This window comes from Ambystoma mexicanum, chromosome 12 (assembly GCF_040938575.1).
Source record: "Ambystoma mexicanum isolate Mex_15411 chromosome 12, UKY_AmexF1_1, whole genome shotgun sequence".
NCBI lineage: Eukaryota > Metazoa > Chordata > Amphibia > Caudata > Ambystomatidae > Ambystoma > Ambystoma mexicanum.
Window position 1 is genome coordinate 638,227,010 of NC_090936.1, and position 23,542 is coordinate 638,250,551.

Consider the following 23,542-nt stretch of genomic DNA (forward strand, 5'->3'; position numbering starts at 1 on the left):
ATGCCCTCACCCCACTGGACCACTATTGTGCAAAACCAGACTCCAGGCTCTGGAATGTATGCCACCCATGGCAACAGTATTTTATAACTCCCCCCAACACCCTGAATGATGCACCCCCCAAACTCTCAGTCTGCAAACCCCCAGCCCTGTATTCATATATTTTTAATAAGCAATCATAATCTGGTGATTTATAAAGTACTTCAAGGGCTGCAATTTGTGTCAAAATGTGGTGATGTTCTGACCTGGAAGCAATAAGATTACTTTCATATAAATAAATGCGACAAAGCTGGGGAAAAAAGCATTAGCACGCAGCAGCAATTTCATGCAGCAATATCCTGGAGGGCGTACTGCTGTAGTTTTGGTGAGTGCCTAAATATGCTTAACATTTATCTAAAAAGAGTCACCTCTACGAATCTCAGCAGATCGAGAAGGGGGCTCTGAAGCAGGTAGAGGATTTAGCATTGGAATCCACCATGGAGTGTGAGAGCCAACCGGACATGTGGGCCAAAGCTATGACTTTGCTGCCCATGCTACTAACACACCTGGTATGTGGTAGAAGTCCTCTAGAGGGTCATTGATTCTTTTGCCAAATTGTTGTCCATGAGGTGTGCCGAATCAGTGACAATTCAGACATGCCAGTGGAGAGCAAGATGAGAATTGGTGTTTCCACCTTTGAATTAGAAATTGCAGAGACAGGAGGGCAATGTATAACCCTTCTTCTAAACCCTGCCCCATCTTTATACCCCATGTCGTTGCAACTGCCCCCACCGTTGGCCCCCTGCTTTCTCCTCCCCCACCTTTGTACTCTCGTCTTCTCCTCACCCGTCCCCCCACCCTTGTACTCCCAATCTTTTCACCCTCACTCACTGTCCATCTAATTTTCACCCCTTCTCCCGTTTGATGCCACATGTGAGCTTTGTGGATTACACACTGAAAACTATTTAAATGCAGAATGAACAAGTTACGTAAAGCATGCAAGTACTCCCCCTGTGATATGCATACTATAAGGAGCAGTGGTAACAAGTTGGCGGCAGGGGGGTGGGGGATCTTGTACTTCTGAGGTGCAACATCCTCACCTTTGCTGCACAAGATTCAAGGGTGATCACACCAATGCTTGAAAGAATAAACAAATTCTTGCATACGCAAACAGTATCTGTGCCTCCCTGCGCCCCTTCCTCCACCTATCATATTTGTGACACCGCACTCCCTCACCCCCGGCACTTATGACATCTGTCATCCTTCAGCCCTGTATCCCTCACCTTGATCCACTGACACAAATGGAAGCAGTAACATCCCCCTCACCCATACCTCACCCGACCGCTCCTCTCCTCCTTTGCCCACTACATTAGTGGCAGCCGGGTAAACCCTCCTCTACCACTGGCTCATTGTTCCTTACCTCCCCATCCTTCAATTGCACGGTCAGGGCAAGTCTTTTCTTTAACTGAACACTTTGCCATGCTGTACTAAACTTCTGTTCTTGCCCAAAATTAAACATTTAACAACCGTGCAATTATTTTAAGTAGTGTAGCTTAAGGTTACCATCCATGCAGAACTTAATCTTTTTCTGATTTGTTGAAAGCCTTCCAAGTACTAGACCTTTTATCGGATTGGATTCATATGGACAGCTAGCTAAAATGCCAGACATTTGTTCCCGGTCTGATCCCTAACATGTGTCCGGAGCATAAAAAGGTTAAAGCCTGGTAAATCAGGGTTTTGCATACTGATATTTTGGTTGGGTCACTGCAGATCCTATCAAGCCTCACCATAGGGTTTGCTTTACATTTGAACTAGCCTTTTAAGATCTTTTAATGGTTTCAAGTTTTATAAATTATGTGGTTGTGTCCTAGTGTTTCTTTGAGGTAGGAGGGCATTTTCTCTTTGATCTAAATCTGGAACCAGGGCTTGGAATTCAAATGATTGTTTTCCTTTGTCATCACCCATAATGATCTTTTAATAGTTTCAAATTTCTTATAGTTGGATTACTGGAATTACATATATGTAAGGGTTTTGTTCTCTTTGAACATACATCTGCAACCAGGACTTGGAATTTGTCAAGTTAGACTAGAGATCAGATTTGCGGAACTGCAAACAATCTTTGAGCTCAGTTAATAGAAAAGCGCATCTGTACAAAAACATTGTGGTTGAATCAGTTATAACTAAAGCCTTATTTTTAGTTGTGGCTGTAAGTTGGCATCTAGATTTGAGTGTTAAGAATAGGTTTAGCTTGCCAATACAATGAGTAATGTTTACTAAGTAAACAATAATACATGGTTAACAATACTATCCAGAAATATGCCAAATGTTACTTTGAGCTTTGCTTAACAATGTAAGAGACCTGTGTACTGATTGTGATGGAGTTTGCATTTTCTTGGTGTCTTATCCACTGTGTCCCAGAATATGATGACCAACTGATTGGTGCATGCAGAGTTACATTCAAGATCAGAAGGTCATCAAGGAGAGACAGGACACAGTCAAAACACGCTCTCACTATGTCCTCTTCCTCAATCACAGCTCTCAAATTGGACTTCTGAAGGTCTGGAGCCAACCTGGTAGAACACAAAAAGGAGTCAATTTCGGAGACAACAGGAAGACAACAGAAGAACCGGCCATCTTGGAATAAGGCCAGGACCAAATCCCTTAAGCCAATCAAAATAATGCAGCATGGTTCTGTCCTCTCACATTCAATAATGAGAAGTGACAATTGTGCTAGAAGTACAAACACTGCACATTCCCATGTGCAATACCCCATGATATGGATAGTCATCAAAAATAGACCCTCCTTATACATGTTTTTCCATGAATAGGGCTGGTCAAATAAAATGCCAACTGCCCTAATCTCTCAAGCAAACTTTCCTTCAGAATGAGAACCAAAACACATAAAAATACAACAATGGAGGGAGCTGTATCACACGACAAGTCAGTCTCTAGACAGCATGTAAGGGTATACTTTAGCAGTGGCCACTTTATTGGGTGGCAGGGCACCTAGTAGGGATATTCTGCTGTAGGGAGCACATCACTGCAGCGTCACACATCCACACCTAAATGTAATATGCATTAAATAAATGTAAATGCACAATTGCAAATGCCAAAATATTGTTTTTTCCAATGCTCGTTTTTATGATACATGAGGGCATCGGGCCGGTTAAAGATGGGATGAAGATTCCATGAAGGAACAAGCAAAGTTTGCTTACCTGCATATTTTTCTACCAGTAAACTATACTCCAAGCATATGATTATCCAGAACTGCTAGGATAGAGAACCAGTCACAAACTTACCAGAGATTCTGCTTATGAATAGCAATCCCTGCAGCAGTGGTGCGTTGGTCTCAAAGCAGAACGATATTTCTGCTTTGGGAAGGTTTCCTAGCAGAGGGAAAAGTGGACACTGCTTTTCCTCTGCAAAAGGGAAAGCAAAATATTGGGGCTTTAAGAACTGAAATATAATGCATCCAACTAACCAACTGGCTATGGTTTGTTTTGCTACACATGGCCCTTTATTGTTAACTGTGCAAGAGACAAATTGCTATGATTGCCCTGCTGACACCTTAGTCTTGTCTATGCAATACCAGAACAACTGTGTCACATTCAGCATGTGTAAGGATTGCTCCACTGGGTCACTACGAGTGGCAAATAACACTGGTAAACGCACTGCCTGATTTATGCCCAAGTCAAATTAACTAGTTCTAAAGAAGACTGGGCACTGTAAGGAAGGCATGGTATCTAACAGTGAAGACAGACAAGTGATCACAGTTCAAGGGCGTTTATTGAGCTTCAATGGGTTGATTGAACTATCTAACCCTAAATCTATGATGGGAGCAAGCTATGACCATCAAATAATAATAATACAGTCCTAGTGGAGTCTTTGTCCAAATAAAAGGGCCTATACTAATAAACCTATTGCCAATCCTTACTTCTAAAGACAAACGGTGTGGGAACACAATTTATGCAAAAGAAAAGTGTTCAAGAAGCAATAGGTCAGGATAGTTGAGCAGTTGGCTTCCCTTCTCCACATTTTCAGCATGGGACAAGGTGGCACACTCAAACTTGATACACACTGTGGCTTCTCTGCCACGAGGATGCAGTTCAAAAAATAGGTATCTGGGCCTTCTGCGCCAAAGTCTCTTTCCCAATAAAAGTCTCTTGCAGAGTGCCCGGCGTAACAAACAAGTACCAAAGTTCCTTTCTCATTAGGGTTTTCACATTCACAAATGTTCTCATTTATTGTTCACTATGTGTCTCCTTCGGTCGGGCTCGGACCTTATAATCTCACTTTCTCTTTCTTTTTCTTATCAAAATTCGAAGACTTTCAACAGTGCGATGGATTTTTCTTAAACGATCGCAGGACCACTTTGATTCACCTCATCCATAAGTTTCAGTTCATTGCTATTGTTTCTGCCAATTCTTGGCTGGGTACATCACACAGAGACCTTCGAGTGAGCACACCAGCGGTGCGGGACCACTCAGTTACTTTGTCTCGTACCTTCTCTGATTCATATTAAAGTTCAAACATCCATCAGCAATTGAGCTTTACTCGCGTATCATCACACGTGTTCATATTGTTTGCTCTTGCGCTCTTCATACAATGTTGCCACTTGCAACCTTGACTTCAACACAGACCGGTCTTGCATCGGTCTCCCCAACTCACATGCTGTGTTGATTTCTCTGGTGCTGCTTTGATCCTGGAGCCCAAGATGGTACCACGGCAGCTGCTGCTCCTCCCAGACTCGGCCAGTCATGCAGGAGGGCCCCGGGTTCACTGACGCAATGCAGGATTCTTCAGTCTGGTTTCCTGTGCTTTCCGCCTTTAATCTGAAGGTTTCTGGAAAGTAACGGTTTCTCGCCAGAAAGGTTGAGGGCATCTCCATCCTTGCTCTCCCCCTTCTTGGTTTGCCGCCTTTCTCCCCTCATTCAGCTGCCATCTGGAAAACGCTGTTCCTTTGTGTACTTTGCCTTGCTCAGAGTGTGCTCTCGTGCTCTGCCTTTCATCCATTTGGGGAAAGCTTAATGCAATTCAGGTGCAAGTTGCAAACAGTAATTGCCTGACCATAGTAGTGGGGCATGTCGGGTACAATGCTCGGGTATGAGTTGGTTTTCTCCCAGAGCGGGCTGTCTTGGTGAGAGTGTTCGTGCAGGGAGAGGGAGGGAGCTACAGTTCCCAGGTATCCTACCTGGTAGGATAAAGTAAAGTTGTTATGGGTGGTTGGGGTGAACCGCATCTCACCATCAGGTGTCCCACTCACCAAAGACCCCTCACCCAAGTGATTCTCCCTCACTGGTCCACCCCCCCCCCCCCACGGTCTGGATCCAAAGAGGATGGCCATGCCCTGGCCACGTGAGAGAGAGAAAGAGAGAGAGATCCTTGGGGACTAGCGGGTGAGACACCCTCTGGTTTCTCACAGCACCTAGAAAACATTCTCTTGTGCAAAACCATGTCAGGGTGATCAGTACAAACCATATTGAATGTCAACATGCTGCTGTAATCCCTTTTTAAAAAATGTTTTAAAAAAAATGTTATCCTTCCATCTCCCCACAGAACTTTCAAGATTTCGTCCACATTTTAAATCCCTGGCATTGAAACACACTCTGAGTAGACAATTAGGGCAAAGTAACACTCCACAGATAGTCGTAGTGACCTTACCCGAGCAAAGCAAGTCAAGGATAAATACACTTTTGCTTCATAGTTTAGAAATTCCCTCAACGTGTCCATAAACCGTTTCAATTTGTGAAGTACCCAAGTTAAACAGTCATTCAACAGATTATAGAACATTTTTAGCAGCATTTATATCGCTTGCTGGATCTTTTTTTTTTCAAAAAAAAGCCATCAGACCAGAGATCAACTACACTAAGGTAAAGTGTAAGTGGTATGGCTCCTTTCACTGGCAGACCTAATACAATGATCTCAGGGGAAATGGTGCATCCGCCTCTGGAGCTTCCTTAACAGTCTTGTCCCAAAACGCCAGCATATGAAGTGACTAAAATGTCTTAACACCACTATTGCATTCTCCTAGAATCGCAGTCAATGTTACGTAGTCTTTCTGGGGTATGGTACCAACGCAGCCTATTTTTGACACATACCTTCTTTCAATTGAACACTTTGGCGCATTACAACCCTAGATGATACATTTTACCACGATTCAATGACGGTGCCCAATCCTTTGTGCCATTAATTTACATATTTAAAATGGTTTAAGATGAGACTCCTGTTAGGGGAAAAGCCATCATCCACAGTAGTAAAATGAGAGTCTTTTCAGCTCTCACTAAGACACCAATCAGCAGAGCAACCTAGAGGCTAAGCCTGTTCGATAAAACAAGGCTGTCCTAAAAAAGATGAGTATTTTCAATCTCGTTTGGATTTAAAAATCAGTGAACTGACAGCCAAAACCCTCTTCCCTCACCCTCTTGCAGTGGCCTGAAGACGGCACCCGACCACAAGACAGCCATGAAAGGCTTGGTAGTGGGTGCAGACAGTGTGTCAACCTTATAGCCAGTAATATGTGAGCAACATGGGTTGAAGAGAAAATCAGAGTGGGGCGAGCTACAGCAGATTCCTCTCAGGAGCAATTGAAGTGGGCATTGAAGGATGAAACCCCCCCCCCCCCGATAGCCCTTGCAGGTGGGTGGTGTGAAGGCAGCATGCATTTGATGTCCTGTACCATCTGCACCGCCCACCTGCAGATTGGTACAGGACTGTAGCAATGCCCTTTTAGTTTCTGGGGAATACCGGCTCCGTAGCCGGTGGTGAGGATCGGCAGTGCCTGCAGGAGGAAGTGGACTAGCACTGTGGGTGCAGAAGCATGCCAGGCAGCTTCCTCCCATTGTCATTGCCACAGGCGCAGAAGGATAGCAGTGTTATGGGCAGTCTCCTCCTCCTCCTCCTCCTCCTCCTCCTCCTCCTCCTCCTCCTACTCCTCCTACTCCTACTCCTCCTACTCCTCCTACTCCTCCTACTCCTCCCCCCTCGGCTTGGCAGAACACTGCAGGGTGCAAACAGAATAAAGCTGGCCGAAGGAACTGGAGCAGTAGTTGTGGATAATTGCAGGGACTTGCTAGTGAAATCACAGTAGGTGTGAGCGCTGGCTACGGAGGCCCGGAATCACTCAGATTTTCCAAGGCCCTATTAAGAGACGTGCATACAAGGAAGAGGTACCAGGTTCCTCAACGTGAGGAGGGTAGCGTTTCTACCCTCTAGAAGCGTCCCGCTTGCGGTCTCGGCTGAGTGTGGGTACGCTGTTTGTTTTGTGGAGCAACATGAATGTTTTATGAAATAATTGCTGAAGGAAATTTAAAAGTTTAAAATATATTTCATTCGTGAATTTCTCTAGTGACAATATACATTGGACTATTGATTATTTTAGTACCCTAGCTGTATTGAGAAATGAAATTGAAATTTTAGATTAAATATAACTATAGGCTACATTTAATGCGTTTTTATTCGTGTGCTGTTTTTAGTAACTCACAGATCTTAAAAAAAACCTGAATCTTGCTAAAGGCACTTAGCGCGTGGTTGCGGGACTTCATTTCCCAGCATCCCCACTGCCGGCGCACCCCCTATTGACGTGGCTTTCACGCGACCCACGCCTGTTAGGCCTGGTCAGGACAGTCGGCGCATAATGCTGCGGAAATCTTCCCTACTTCTCTCCAGCTGCAGGTAATGCTTGCTTCCTGTATCTAGCCACCTCCTTGCGGTCATAAGTCTTGCCCCTAATTGTAATATTAAATATACAAGCAGGCCACAAGTTACTCTCGAGACTTACTCTTGGACTTAAATATAGATAGGGGGTCATTTTCAGTACACGTCCCGTCTAAAATATGTGCTTTCGGAATTGAAATATGCAAAGTAGTGAGTGGTAGTACATCGCTGTATACAAATGACCAGTTGTCGATATCAGCAGGTCTGTCAAATACCAGATCAGCCATTGCGCATGCAGTGGAGATCTCTTAATTGAGTCCCATAAATTGGATGCGTTACTTATTACTGAAACTTGGTTTCTTGACAGCTCTCACTACTTTTCACACACTGGTCCCCGAGGGTTATTCAGTACATCAATCAGGTAAGTAAAGTAGGTGGAGGGATAGCCATTATTTACCGCTCCCACTTAAAATTTGATTACTTGAGGCGCTTAGATTGGGATAATTCCTCAGAGATTGCTATTCTGTCCTTTTACTTGAATCCTAAACACACAGTACTAATCTTATTAATCTACAGGCCCCCTGGGTCAGCAATACTCTTTTTAAAGGGTTTAGATAACTTTTAGTTTTACAGGCAGTAAATATAGGGAACTGCTGTGCAATGGTGATATTAATATATGGTTAGATGATCCAACAAAACCTGACTCCAGACAACTACATGTGTCCCAACTCAACATGAGGTTTTATCACTAGCTGCTACCCCCTCCCATATAAAAGGTCGCTGTCTTGATTTAGTGTTAGCAAGAGGAAAAGGGATCAGCTTGGTTGATACCCTTCCTGTTCATTGGACAGACCACCATCTTAGGTTGTTCCATATTAAGACAGATCAATGCAAGGTCCCTTCCCAAGTTTCTGCAAGTACTAAACAGATGCAGAAAAAAAGACCTGGGTGCCATATCTGGCACGGAACAGTGCTGAATAAGTGTAATCAGCTTAACGACTAACACCCTTTTTCAAGGCGGCACTCATGCTGTGCGTCTTATTTGCACAAAATATGCACCTGTGAAAAACATGGTAATTAGAAAAGTTTCCAAAGCCTGGTTCACTAGAGATATTCGGGGGCTTAAGAAAGAACAAATATGAAAATAGATGGTATTGTTCAAAATTAACTGAACTTCTTAATTTGGCAAATCAAGCATTAACGAACTACAAAAAGGCATTTTTCACAGCTAAGTCTTTTTTTCTATCAACAAAAACCCTCAACTGCAATAAACCATCCCTAAAATTATTTAAAACTATTGCTGATTTTGTTAATCGTAATGCATATGCACCAGTGAAGGCCTCATCTGTGAGCCACGCTAATGGCCTAAACAACGTTTTAGAGACAACAATTTGAATATTCAAAACATTAGGACTCATAGAAACCTAGATAAAAGCCCGCAATGTGAGGTTGCCAGGCAAACTATAGAACATATGGGATCAATAACCCAGTTCAGTTTTAAGCAAGTATTAGCTGAGGACATTACAACACTCTTGTCTGAGCTAAAACCCACAAACGATTCGTTCTTTCCATTTCCAGCTTTGGTTGCTAAACTACTGTCTTTCATGACTACGTTTGTCAACCTTTCACTCGCCCAGGGATTAGTCCCCGATGCTTTTAAAATATCGGCCGTCACTCCTTTGTTGAAAAAGGTTGGCCTGGACCCTGAAGATTATGGCAATTATCGCCCTATCGAGGGTCTCCCTTGGCCAGGGAAATACTGGAGAAAGTATTTACCAAACAGTTGCAGGATTTTGTTGAAGAACAGGGCTTGCTCCATCCTCTGCAATCTGGCTTCCGTCCATTACATGGGACAGAGACTGCACTGATGGCGGTTTTGGACGAGAGGTTGAAGGCAGGGGATGCGGGGAAACTCTGCTTGTAATGCTCGATCTCTCCGCCGCATTTGATACAGTGGACCACAGCATCTTGCTGAATCGTTTAAAGGATCTGGTTAATGTGGACCCTGGTGCACTTCAGTGATTTACATCCTTTCTCACTGATCGTCACCAAAGTGTCCAGGTTGGAGGATTCTCTCAAAAATCCTCCTCCAGTGCTGTGGTGTGCCAGAGGGATCGTCTCTCTCCCCACTTTTGTTCAATACTTATCTTCATGCCCTGATGAATATCCTGGAAAAATATCATCTCAGGTTTCATTCGTATGCTGACGATACTCAGCTATACATCAGGCTTGATGATGTAGAAGAAGCTCTCGCCCTGGTTACTAGATGTTTAGAGGAAATAGGTACATGGAAGGAAGAAAACTGGCTGCAATTGAACCCAAAGAAAATGGAGGCGATTTTGTTTGGCCCTAAACATCTCCTTGATGGAGAAAAGTTTCTGGGAGCAAGCCTCAAATATTCCACCAAAGTAAAGAATCTGGGCTGTATATGGCAGAGTGATTTGGAATGTAATGCCCAGGTCTCAGCCAAGGTTCAATCTGTATTCTATAATATTCGCCTTTCGCACCAAGCTCTACCCTACGTGCCCCGAGTAAATCGGGCGGCGGTGGTGGGGGCGTTGGTCAATTCGAACCTGGACTACTGCAATGGACTTTTGGCAGGAGCACCTAGTAATCAAATCCATTGCCTTCAAAAAGCAGGAAATGCTGGAGTGAGATTGGTTTTTGTTGTAGCTAAGAACACTCGCACATCTTGTCTCCGCCGATCACTACACTGTCTGACGGTCGAAGATCCGATCAAATTTAAGAAAGGTTGCCTGGTCTATAAATGTGTGCATGGGATGGCATCAGCATATCTGATAAATTGAAACACTAGCAACCCACCCGCAACCTTAGGTCAGAGGATCAATTTCCCCTTGTAATTCCTAGGATGAAGTGTAGATCAAGAGGAGACTAGTGCTTTTCGGTGACCGGACCCAGACTGTGGAATAGTCTTCCATTAAGCCAACTCGCTGATGAGTTTTTAGAGCAGGTCTCAAAAGCTATTTTTTTAAAAATGAAACTAAGATTCTGGATCATTGCGTAGTTTATGTTTGTGTCAATATGACCCTGATGGGCTTGTCTGCTCCCTGTTCACTGAATTTCATTTTATCTGCACCAGGACACGATTTAGTTTGCTGTGTGCGCACTTATAAATGCTTCAAAATTCAAATAATCACATGAAGTTAGGGCTGAGGAAAAGGGTACTTGGGAACCAAAGCTCTTAAGTTATTGGGTCTATAATGTACACAGAATCACTCAGAGTTCCCATTACTCAACAGCAGAAAGATGCACGTATAGTGGAGGTATAAAGTGGACTACCCTATTTTTAAATTGTCTGGAGCTTTAAGAGTAAGTGACAAAGGAGTCATTTTAAGGTTAACCTAAAATCACCAGCAGTTTTTCTCATCCTGCCCCTAGCCTCAGAGGATCAGCCCCTGCCTACCGCGCTGTGATGGGGGAAGACCAGACCATGCGACTGTGCCAGTGCTCACTTGCTCTTAAACCTCCCCCACCCCAACTCCTGAAACACTCACGCAAAAGACCAGGTTGTTGGCAATTAGTTTTCCTACTTACCAGGAACAATCCCCCTCACCTAACCCCTGTCTGCCTAGCTGTGCTTTGAACATGCACAAGATGGCGCACTAGACACTTGAGACCGGACCAAAATCAGCAAGAACTTTTTTTATCCTCCCTTCAGTCTCGTAGGATCAGCCCACCACCTGCTGCACTGATTGGGAGAACACCCAGCCATCTGACCAGGACATACACCCTAACGAAACACCTTGGATTAGGGAATACTCACTTGGGATTCTCAACAGTGGGAGGCCTGGCAAACTAAACAATGTCATTGCTTTTTCACAAAGCTAGCCATATTGCCAGCTGCCCGTCAAGTGAATGCTTCCTTTCATGTTCTCTTGCTCTTCCCCCCTCCGACTTCCCTCTTTCTTCAGATTTCCCCTCAGTTTGCATTTACCTGCATAAATCTCTGCTGCCCCCTTTACGTTTACCTTCACAGTGAGCCACTTTTTTCTTCAGTCTTAATGCATTTGCCTCCTGCCCCTTCTTTTCGTGCAGCTACGTAATCACCTCCCCCTCCCCAAATACACTCATTTAATCTTCGCTCCCTTCCTTCCTCTCATACTCTTTGGGCTCCACTTGCACCAGTCAATGGCTCTTAGTGGGACATTTTGCAAGCACCATCAGAAACTGTGCTAGATCCTGCAGAATAACCATGTCCATTTGAAGGAGCCTTCCATTTGATCGTGTAAAGCCGGATACAAAGTGGAAAAACTGATATGGACTCAAACCAAGCAGCCAAAAACCAGATTCATTTACTAAGATCCTGAGCCCTATAACATTCATTTATGGGACCATAAGTGCCAGGGATGAAAGACTAACATTTGGAAAGATGTCCAGTCATTTTAGTTTTAGAGTCTCAAGGTTTGCCTTGAGATGTGATATGCCTGTCTGAAATTATTTATTTCCACAACACTGAGGAATAGCCCCTCAATGCTGCTCATGACCTGGTAGGAGGGGAAAAAGCACTAGTGGAGGAGCAAACCAGAGAGCCATACAGCATTAACCAGAGGAATTAGTCCTGGACAGTTATCTGGGTAGGGCACCAGTGTGTTAGGCCAAGGGTTCACCTCAGCGAAGTTACTTGTGAATTTAGGTCAATAGAGCACTTCTGCGCAGGCACCAATACAAGCAAGCCTTGCTGACAGCCAAGAGCATGCTTCGGTGTAAGCAGAATGATGCACTTGGAACCCAGCCCCGGTGGGACTGCTGCTAGTTCCAACCGGCTACTGGCTCTGAGCCCTTGTTCAATTGCTGGAAACAATAATCCTTTAAGACGAGACCATCCTTTTGCGGGGGTGGTGAAAAAACAGGTTGAGACCAAAGGTTTCAGGAGTTGGCTGTGGATCGGCACGAAAGAGGGGTGATGGGATGAGAAAGGGGAATGTGTGTGTGTGCCAGTGAAGGTTTGTGAGAGTAAGGGTATGGGTGTGAGAGGGTGCAACAGAGTGGAATAGAAGGGTAAATCAGACAACAGGCACTCAAAACAGCATGAAATATACATTGAAAGAACACGCGCAGTATAACCGGACGCCAGCTGTAGTTCATAGAGGGAGGTGCAGCAACACAAATCAATCTTACCAAAGACAGAAACGGGTACAAATTGGCATGGGGTGACAGACATGTAGAAAGTAATTTGGATGCAAATCAGCTTGATGAATAGGATACAGGAGTGAGGCACAGGAACTGCCACTGGGCTTCCATGCACATTTCCGAGTGTATCAGACCATCCCATATGCCTGCAGGAATGTGGACAGATACCAATGCCTCGTTTACAGCAGCAAAAGCTAAAGATCTCCACAATATAACCAAACAAAAAAATGGAGCATGGGACAAACTCTACGTTGATTACATGCATACACAGAAGTAGCAATTTGAGAAACAAGTCATTAAAATGAACGCTATTTAGGCTATAATGAAAACAACCAACATTCTAAGTCTAGACCATGTAAGGATGCAAACTGCAGAGACTGGCACAGGTGGCATGGTTGTTGCTAAAGACTTATTTTAAATGAAAATAAAAAAACCTACCTCTCCCTATATCTATGAGGGGTTTCCCTTCCTCAAGTAAAATACTAAGGGTCGTATCAGAAGATCCATAAAGTAATAGTCCACCACCAGTTAAAACCTATACTATCCATTATACTTATAACTACACTAAAAAAAAAAGGGCCCCCATTGCCATTTTTCCGGTCTGGAAAAAATGCTGGTAATTCTAGCACCAGCATTTTTTTCCAGACAGGCAAAACACAAGTTTCCTGGTGGGGGCATTAATCTCCCAGTAGGCCTGACCAGCCGGTAGATCAGGCACCTACCGGCAAAGAAATGCCTGAATCACAGGCACCAGTAATACCGGTGCCGGTGATTCAGGCAATCCCATCCGACTTCATGGAATGGGGACGAACCGTCGTCTGTCGCCCGTAATATACTGGTAATACCGGCATATCGGGGGGCGGACATTTTAAGGCAGTTTTGCTGGTATTAGCGGCATGATACCGGCAAAACTAATGAGGACTAAAGTCGACTTTCTTGGTACAGAAGGTGGTCTACCTTCTGGACTGAGGAATCGAGGTTGACCTCTTGGTGATTTAACGAGTTCTTACAAAAAGACAAAACAAAAGTTCCAATGATATTGTTGGATTGGTTCTTCCTCAAGAAAGTTTGGGTGATTTTCACGTATCTGAAATGACTGAGGAAGAAACGACCAAATGTTATTTCTTCAAAAATAATGTTTGGTATTTCCTCCTGCAGCCATTTCCGATAACTCTATCCCACCCACCCCCATACTTACCCGCCGACTAGCCTTGACCCTGCAACGCCTGCTCCCATTCACTTACAGGATCGAGAACCGGAGCTGCAGGGTCCTTTTTTAAAAAAAAAAAAAAATGTACACGAACAGGTGCGAGGGACACCCTGCAACCCCCACTCTCCTTGTTCACTAGAATGCCACCGAACGGGGGATTTGGTCGAATTTTTCATACAGACTAAATTCGTTCAAATATCACATTCAGACTTATTTTCAGTCTTTTTGGCCATTTCCGGTTAAATTGCCTATCCACTATGGGCCTATTAAAATAGAATGGTGCGATAGAGGGAGATTTAACAAGTCGCTTCACTTGGCACAGAGGGTCATCTATTTCAACAGACTATTTTTACTGATTCATTTCTTTATAACAAATGTAAGAATCGGACTATAGTAGATCATATTTGTAGTGATCACAGTATGCTGCAGTATTAATTTGAGTTCCTCTTGTGATAACTACCATGTATGGCTTGTTTCCAAATGTTCAGCAAAATAGAAATTTAAGGAACGAGAACAGGGTTTCTCAAGTCAACTGAGAAATGGCAAAGATCATGGGTACTACTACTCTTGTTTGGAAGCTGGTCACGCGGACTACAGATGATTTTAACAACTTATTTTCTTACACCTTGGAGGAGACACTCTGAAGAGGTAAAACCGGGAAGGATGTGGGACAAAAAGTGTATACAAAAACAAAAAGGAATTGAGAGCCGAAATTAGGCTTATTAAGAAAAGGACCATGGCTGCGGCTTGGAAAACAAACATAAAGAAGGCTAAGCAGATTTATAAAAATTGGGTCAGAAGACACAAGGCTAGGCTATTTCAAGAGGATGCAAAAAACATCCTTGATTGCCTTAAATCCAAGGATGTTAGAAACTTGGAGAATAATTAACTCAGTAAAGACATGGCAAGTGGCATGCCTTATTGATGCAGTTTCAGAGAAAGACTAGGTTTCACATCTAAAGTCCATTTACACGGTGGCTGGGCCCCCTTTCAATGAGAAAATGGCCCTCACTGAAAACGTGTCCAATCAAGAGACTTTACTTTTGAATTAGAGGACATTTATAACATTCTGAAAGCTAGTAATTCAAGACCACAGCCCTAACCTGTCAAATAGCCTTTTCAAGGGAGGTCCAGTCGCTTGGGCTAATACGCTGACATTTTTGTTTGACGACATCATATTAAATGGTGTTTTCCAACTTCCTGGCAAACATCATCCATAATCCCCATTTTCAAACGAGGGATTAGATCAGACCCCAAAAATGATCGCCCAATCACAGATAGTAATCTTTGCAGCATTCATTTTACAGAACCTGGAAGATTGGGTGACAGGGACTGGAAGAATAAAAAAATACCCAAACCAGGTTTAGATGGTACCAAATTGAATGAGTTTATAATAAAAAAGTTGACAGGATGTAGTTTGGGGGAGAAAATGTGCAGCGATTCACTTGGTGGCTTTTGATTAGAATTGGTTATTTATAACACGCTTAATACCCAGTTTCTAAACACGTACCCAAGGAATGAACCTGTGTTGCTCTGCATCGTCTTGCTTCCAAGGTGACCGCGTTGCTCCTGAGCTATCCTCCCGAGACTGATCATCCTCTGCATTTGACCTAGTGATTTGCAACAGTTTATGGCAGAAACTAGTGAATTGGGGTATTCCAACAGGCCTGCTAAAATTGATCATGAGGTTGCATGAAAACTCCAATGTACAGGTGCGGCTGAATCAGGATGCGGCCCCTTCATAATTTTTGTTTTTTAAAAACCATAATGGTTTAAGGAAAGCGTGCATCTTGGCCCCCTTCCTTTTTAATATGTACATTTCAGACTTCAGCGAAGCTTTAGAACAGGTCGCATTTGCTCCTCAGATTGTGAAACTTGAGTATAAAGTGCTTTGCCTACACCGACGACCTTCTTACTATTGAATCGAACAAGTATTGGTTTCCAGAGATTATCCACATTTTTTCAGCTTATGCAAGAGACGATTCTTTAAAGATTAATGCTACTAAAACAAAATGTGTGATGGCCAGTAAAAAAGTCACAAATATGCAATGGCCAGTTAATGAGGCCGCTTTAGAAAAAGTGAAACATCTGGTGTATTTGGGCTATTCCATTACTGGGAAACCAGATACAAATTTACATAATCCATTAAGGCAAATGAGGTTTATAAAGAAAAGATAATGCAGCATTATAAAGGGAACGTAATTTCTGAAATTTACATATAGTGTAGAAATTCACCAAGACTGGGTTTTGGATTTCCTCAGATCTTTAGACAGCTTAATATGGCAGAAGGTACTTTCCATTACTAATGCAGTGGAATCTGATGCCATTAGGTATGTGGTTGGGCTAAATTCCATCTAGATAAAAAGGACATTGGAAAATCTTGGACCTATATCGTAAATTCTTGTGTCCTTCTGTAAATACACTATAAGATGATTTGAGGAATTTAATAAAGGAGGAAACAGCAACAGTATTAAATTGTTTTGTTGAGAGATGTGAAACATTTGTTAGACAACGGGAGTAAGGTGGATCTGAAAAGGGACCCTGATAAAGGGTAAAATAGCACTTTGAGTGACTGGTGTCATACAAAGGAAAAGCTCCATGGTTATGTTATCTTAAAACACTCTGCCCAGGAACAGAAATGTGTAGATACAGTGGTTTCATATCACAGTGTCTTTCCTTGTCCCAAGGTCAGCTAGATTTTATCCAGTTTAGGTGGAATCTGTACTGTACAGGGGAGATCTTGTTGAGGCACCGGGAGATTAATGAGACGGGCGCCAGATGTAGATTTTGCGAAGTGCAAGGAATACTAGAGACCTTTAAGCACCTGTTGGTATTTTGCTCTCAGCTTAAATCTTTAAGGTCAATCCTTTTAAAAAAGTGCTTTGAACATGGAAACACAATGGACCGACTTGTTTTGGGCGACCCGTCTGAGAGGTTACCCCCCTCGTCCATTACTGTGGCAGTGGTCAATTTTCAGTTTACAACTGGAGGTGAAGAAAATTGCCACTGTCTAGCTTTAACTAGGCGACAGGACTGTATATGCACGTTTGATTGACCTAACTCATTGCAGGTGTCATACCTAGCGATTTGCACTTTAATGTGAAGATGGTCATCCTCAATTCCAATGGTGGACAGAATTGCACATGTATTTAGAATTGAAGTCTACCTTCAACTGGTTGACAGGATTGAACATGCACTTTTGATTAAGTAATTTACTGCATGTTTTACACATAGTGACTCGCACATGAATTTAAAGGAGATGGTTTTCTTCAATTTTTTTATTGTGGACAGGCTTGCACATGCATATATAATTGAAGCAATTTACATCAAATATACATTGATATATTGACACTTGTGTTGAACCAAAATTTGTAGAATTTATGAGGCCTTTTAAACTTGTTTTTAAGGATATAAAGCCTATGACTCATATTGGAGATTTTAAACACGTGTTAATAGGCTATGTTTTTTTTATTGATTGGTATATTTAATGTGTATTATCTTGTATGAATTGTTAAAGTAATAATGATTTAATCAATAAACAAAACTAAAACAATAACTCATGGAAGTCTTGGGTAGGGAAATAAGGTCTACAGAATATAGCGGTGTGTAGGTTGCTGGGTGAGGGTTATTATACAGCATTCTCCCTAGATAGGGAGGGACCCCCAAAGGGATGACTATGAGATCCTCCCGCTGATAACCACCTCCAGGTGGACTATCGGGTAGCAGCCTGGACTCACGGGAAGGCCCTCCCTCTCGGGGAGAAGTGACTACATCTGCGGATTCGTCACAACCACTTTAGACTAAATAAACACATAGTTTCTTTTGAGAGCCTGCAATGGGAATTCAATAAAATCAGAGACTGTAAGGATACCCAGAAACGTGAGCATTTCAAACAGACACAGGCAAGGGCTACCGCCAAACTCGTGATGAGGCCGTTAGTGTAGTGATGTAAATAGTAAATGTAAAACCTGGAACATACTGAACACAACAAATCTAAGATTAGCTTGCTGAGAAAGTCAGGTTATAGTATCTTCGCACGGAGAAAATCACTAGCATAATTAAATACAGGATAATATAAGGTTCTCAGGATGCTTATATGTGGTAGTGGCGTTCAAACTGTGGGGCTGGCCCTCCTAGGGGGACTGAAGGATGACCAGGTATGGGGGCGAGAGTACTTTCAAAAGGAGAGCATGGGGACTGCATTTAAGGAGATAAGGCATGGGGGGGTATGGCAACAATACATTTACTCAAGGGGGAGCTCAGCATAAAAAAGTTTGAATATCACTTGAATGTGGTGTAAGTCACCTTGAGCCACTTCAATACAAAGATTATAAATGTAAACAACTTCATCTAGTTAGCATAGAAGGTAAGTTGAACAATGCCTATACACGGTAGAATGACCCTTCAAATGGGAGTGGTAGGCAACAGGGCAGACAGGGTCCAAAACAAGAAGGTGAGTCCACAGCCTCACACTGTTCTATGGAATTTCCCTCACGAGGGTCTACAACCATGTTTTAGCTCACTGCACCCTTCACAGACAAGAAATATCCATTTGCAGATCAGTCTGTCACACCCCCACAAGGGCAGTCCAGCACCGACATGCTAGGCAATTCTTCTCAGAAGAAGAGTACTATCAGCAACCACAGACACATGGTTCGGCTTTGTTGGGCCTCCTTAGTGAGGTGAAGCTGAGCGCCTACATGGCACAGTGAGCAAGTGGTCCATGTCCGGATTACCTTGAGTTACTAGGGGTGAATCCCCAGATTTTACTAAACAAGCAAGAGTGTGAGAGCCCCTCTACTGAGAACGAACATAGGTAAAATACCCTGTTCTATGGAATTTCTTCCACTACATTATTCAAGGGGTTCAGAAAAGTTGATACTCTGCCAACATGCTGCTAGGTCTATCTGCATTGTGGGAGAATTGGCCAGTTCCCTGGCTGGGGGACCTAAGAAATTACCTTTTCATCTATTTATTGGTTGCACTGAGTAGTTACGTCTCAGGTGCTTTTGCTAGGTTTTTAAGAGTGTCCTGTATAACAGACATATCAGGTCTTGGGTAGAAGTATTCAAAAAGCCTTAGGCTTTGAGGAACCTATCCCAGTGTTTCTGTCCCCAGAATTTTGGTTTAAATCACCCAGGTAAGATAGTTGACCTGAGGTCTCAGATTGCCATTCAGTTAGGGGAGCAGCTACTGTGGACTTCATGAGCATCTTTTCTAGAATACTGGCGTAGAGGAGTCAGTTTGAATTTAATTCTGAACTCCAGAAAGAGCCACATGGGTTCTGTAAGGCAGGTTTTCTGTATTCCCTCTTTATATTAAAGATTGGGTTGGTCTAGAGTTATTCATTTTATATCACTTAAGAGATTTCAGCAGAAAGGTGTTTTTTCCATGATAAATCTTTAAGAGCAAAGCAGGGGTTTTGTCTTATTTTTTGCTTTGTTTTACTCCTGGGCTAGTCCATGTTTATTCAGAGAAACCGCAAATGAACAATTGTGACTTACCATTTACTGGAGTCTTTCTTCTTTCTGTTGAAAAAAATAACAGTTAATGATTTAAGTTACAATTAGATTTAAACATTTGTAACAGCTTAGTACAAATGGCATACATAAGCAATATCAAATCTATAGTTTGTGAACAAAAGAATATGAACACAAGTTGAATTTGCCAATTTCAAATACAATACATGATTTCCTACTTAATTTGGTATAGGGCTCAAAACTAATTGCATCGTCCAACATTTGACCAGAGAATGGCCATAGAACAGTATACTGTAAATTGGAAATGCAACTTCTCGGAATTTTTTGTATCTTAAATATATGACAACTAATCGCAAACTTCAAGGCATACATTAGTAGAGTTTGCCAACTTAAATGTTATTGATTAGCAAACAAACTTATTTAAATAGCAATTTTAAACTAATAAAAGTAATGTCACCAGAAGTTATTTGTACCAAAGACATAAAATTAGCAATAATACAGCATTTCTGTGTACATCTTTAGTAAGGCTTGGCGTGAGGGATGTCTGTAAAATGTAAAAGTTAGCTGCATGAATGGACACAAACCAATAAATAGGTATGATAAAGCTCTGAAAATAATTTTCATTGCAAGAATCTGTGCAGCCGCGTGAAATCTGTTTTGCACAGGGATGCGTCCTGCATACTGTATGCTTGCCCCATCATTTGTTGTATAAGGAGAAGGCAAGAAGTTTCATAAATCAAAAAGTTCACAATGTTAAAGGAAAGTCATAGCTGAAGACCAAGTACATAGTATGGTGTTGTGGCAGACACAATTTGTCAAATTCAGGTGGACAAAATGGCACTTGCTTGTCAATGATATAAACGTTGTTCAATACATCATTAAACACCACTTTCGGGTGGGGAGTAGGGGCAGTAACGACCCTTAATACAGAGACGGATAGGCCGAAGCGTAGCATTCCAGCACTGCAGGCCCATCAAAGTTGCATTTGCTATTAGCACTCCAGGATGCCATCTGGGGATGCCTATACTTATTGTATTTGTTTTCAAGGGAACTGTGCATTGCCAAATTCATGCTTCCCTTCAAAAGAATGTATACATATGGTAGTGATTGAAACTATCTACAGGACCTAGGTGTGCCAAGAGGCACACAATTCAGTGGGAAGGAGGATCAAGGTGTGTCACTCCAGTGGAGACTCAGCCTGGAGCACTGCCTCAAAGGGCAGAGTGAATGCTAGACAGAGATACATGAAATGTGGTCCATTACTTACGGATTCCACTTGCGTTCCTGCCCTCCGGATTGGCCAGCTCTCTACCGCAGGTGCCAATATATAATGCAATCATAATCGCAGAGCAAAGCGAGCTCTTGAGGCTGACTACAGTGCATGGTATTTCTGTAGGTCTGTATATAGTGAAGTGATTTCTGTAGATCCACAGACTGGATGGAACAATTGAGAACTACTTTGCACAAACATCTAGTAAACGTTATGTATTCAATATGGAAGAGGTAAGAAAGTAGGACTAAGCAGAGTGGATGTGTCAAGGAGTTTGTGATCAGTCCATGGGTTGAGCACCAATTGCAGATATATACAGCCAGCAAAACACAGAACTAGGTTTTCCATCACAAGTATTTGGCTGTGTGATCATATACATTTTCAAATGTGTTCACTCGTCAATATGAGTCTTCCTGTACCAATTAAAATATAGTAAACACAGATTTAGGTAGACTAGCCTAATAATTACTGAATAAGATGGAGACAATGCAGTGTTTCACAGTAACAATACTGCAATTATGCATTATGTAAACATTTTTACGAAAGGAATTGCAGGTCAGTTAAAAAATGAAAAATAAAGTTGATCACATAATGTCAGACTATCAGCGACTGGCTGTGCCTTAACAGTAACAAAACAGCCTTTGAGGTCAAAACCTTCTGTAAATTACTTGAATTTTCCTATCGAGAACGGCTCAATTCCAGTTCTAGATAAAGTCAAAATACGAAGCGTGTTCTTGGAAGCCTCCCTGGGTGCGGAATCTCAGGTTAGGGAGTAGTTTCTTGCCTGTAACTCCATTTCTCCAGTGTTGGTATCTTTCATGGATTCACATGCTGTGAATAATTCCCCGACGTTAGGCTGGAAAACCTTGACACCTTCAGTGTCCTATCAACGTCCTTATGGGTGTTTTAGGCCGCACCAATGGGACATCCAGTATATATGCCCGCCCCCACGGTTTCCCTTCAAATTTTAACCTCTCCAAACCAGAAGAATACCTGAAGAGGATGTTTACCTGAAGGGGGGAAAGATACAAATGCTGGAGAAATGGAGTTACACGTAAGAAACTATTCCCTTCTCCAACATTGGATCTTTCATGGATTCACATGCTGTGACTAGACTACGTAGCAATAAGAGGCGGTGCAGAACAGCCAAACGTGATCCTTACCTCTGGTAGATATAAACAACAGAAAGACATACTTTCAGTAATTCGAAAAACGAAAACATGAGAATAGCCAAAACCCCAGAAGCTGCGGGCCTTACCTTACTGGAACAGGCGTTGGAGCACAGCCCTTCCTATTTGCACGTCCTCAGTATGTTGTTGATTCAAACAGTAGTGCCTGGTAAATGTGTGCAGGACTGCCCACATTGCTACTTGGCAAATGTCACTGATCAGTATACCCGCCCAAAGAGCCACTGACGAAGCCGTGGACCTCGTAGAGTGAGTCCTGGGAGTGGACTGTAAAGGCTTGTTGGCTTTCTCGTGCCAGAATGATATCATAGACTAGAACCATCAAGAGATGCCTTGTTTCTAAATCGGCTTCCCCTTGGTGGAGAGGCCGAAAGCCACAAATAGTTGCCTAGATGCCCTGAACGACTTCATCCGGTCCAGATAGAAATACAAAGCTCTCTTGACAGCCAATTAATGCAATGCCTTCTGCGCCGGAGTGGAAGCTTTAGGAAAACGTTTTTTTAAGGCCATCGTAGTGTTCTTATGAAAATCTGACAGAATTTTAGGAATAAAGTGGGGATTTGTAGAGAGGAGAACCTTCATGAAACATAGGTATGGCGGGTGAATGACCAAAGCCTGCAGCTCCGAAACCCACCTGGCAGATGTAATGGTCACAAGAAAAACGACCTTCCACGTGAGAAATTTGATGGCTGCCGTCGACATAGGCTCAAACGGTGGTTTCATGAGGGCCACTAGTACAAAGTTAAGACTCCAAACCGGAGAACACCACTTCTTCAGGGGAAAAGTCCTGAAAAGCCCCTTGAGGAAATGTTTAATCAATCTGTCACTGAACTGAGGTGTAGAGTTGCGCTGCCGCGTGAAACTTGAGATGGCCGCCAAGTGGACTTTGATAGATGACAATGCCAGACCCTCCTTTGCCAACAACAGTAGGTGAGGAAGGAGTTGCTGAGGGGGAACCTGCAATGGTAGCAAGTGTGGCTGCTGCGAACACCAGATTCAGAAACTTTTCCACTTATCAGCGCAAGACATGTTGGTAGAGGGCGCCCTTGCTACAGCCAAGATGCAGCGACAATCCTGAGGAATCCTTAGGTTTCCGAACTCTGAGTGGTCAGGAGCCATACTGCAAGGTCGAGGGAGCACGGGTTGTGATGCCACACCCTCCCCTTGTCCTGTGAAAGAAGATCTGGATCAGACCCCAGGTGAAGAGGGGCATCCACCACTAGGTGAAGAAGGTCCGAGAACCAGGTCTGTCTGGGCCAGAACGGGGCCACCAGTATCACCTTGCATGGAACTTTGTGAATCATCTGAGTTGTTTTCCTGATCAGGGGAAACGTGTAAGCGAACAGGCCCATCCACGAAAAATAGAACACGTCCCCCCTAGAGTCCAGATAAGACATTCTGCTGGTGAAGAGACGGCACTGCTTGTTCTCTGGGCTTGTGAATAAGTCCAGAGGGGGAGTCCCCCATTTCCCGAATATCCTTGCCACCTGGTCGTCCTTCAGTCGCCATTCGTGCATCTGAGCGGAGTTCCTGCTGAGGGCATACGTCTGAATGTTTTGAATCCCTGTTAAATAGAAAGCCAAGATCTGAACCTTGTGAGCTATGGCCCAGTGCC

General features: G+C 43.1%; 1 protein-coding gene across 3 annotated transcripts in view; it reads right to left on the reverse strand.

Moving 5' to 3' along the window:
• Positions 1–23,542, reverse strand: part of WASL (WASP like actin nucleation promoting factor) — a 619,654-nt gene that overhangs the window by 285,973 nt on the left and 310,139 nt on the right. For all 3 annotated transcript variants that reach the window (XM_069629112.1, XM_069629113.1, XM_069629111.1), the window contains one exon: positions 19,495–19,518. In XM_069629112.1, the coding sequence (XP_069485213.1) occupies positions 19,495–19,518 (24 nt within the window). The remainder of the gene's footprint in view (positions 1–19,494; positions 19,519–23,542) is intronic.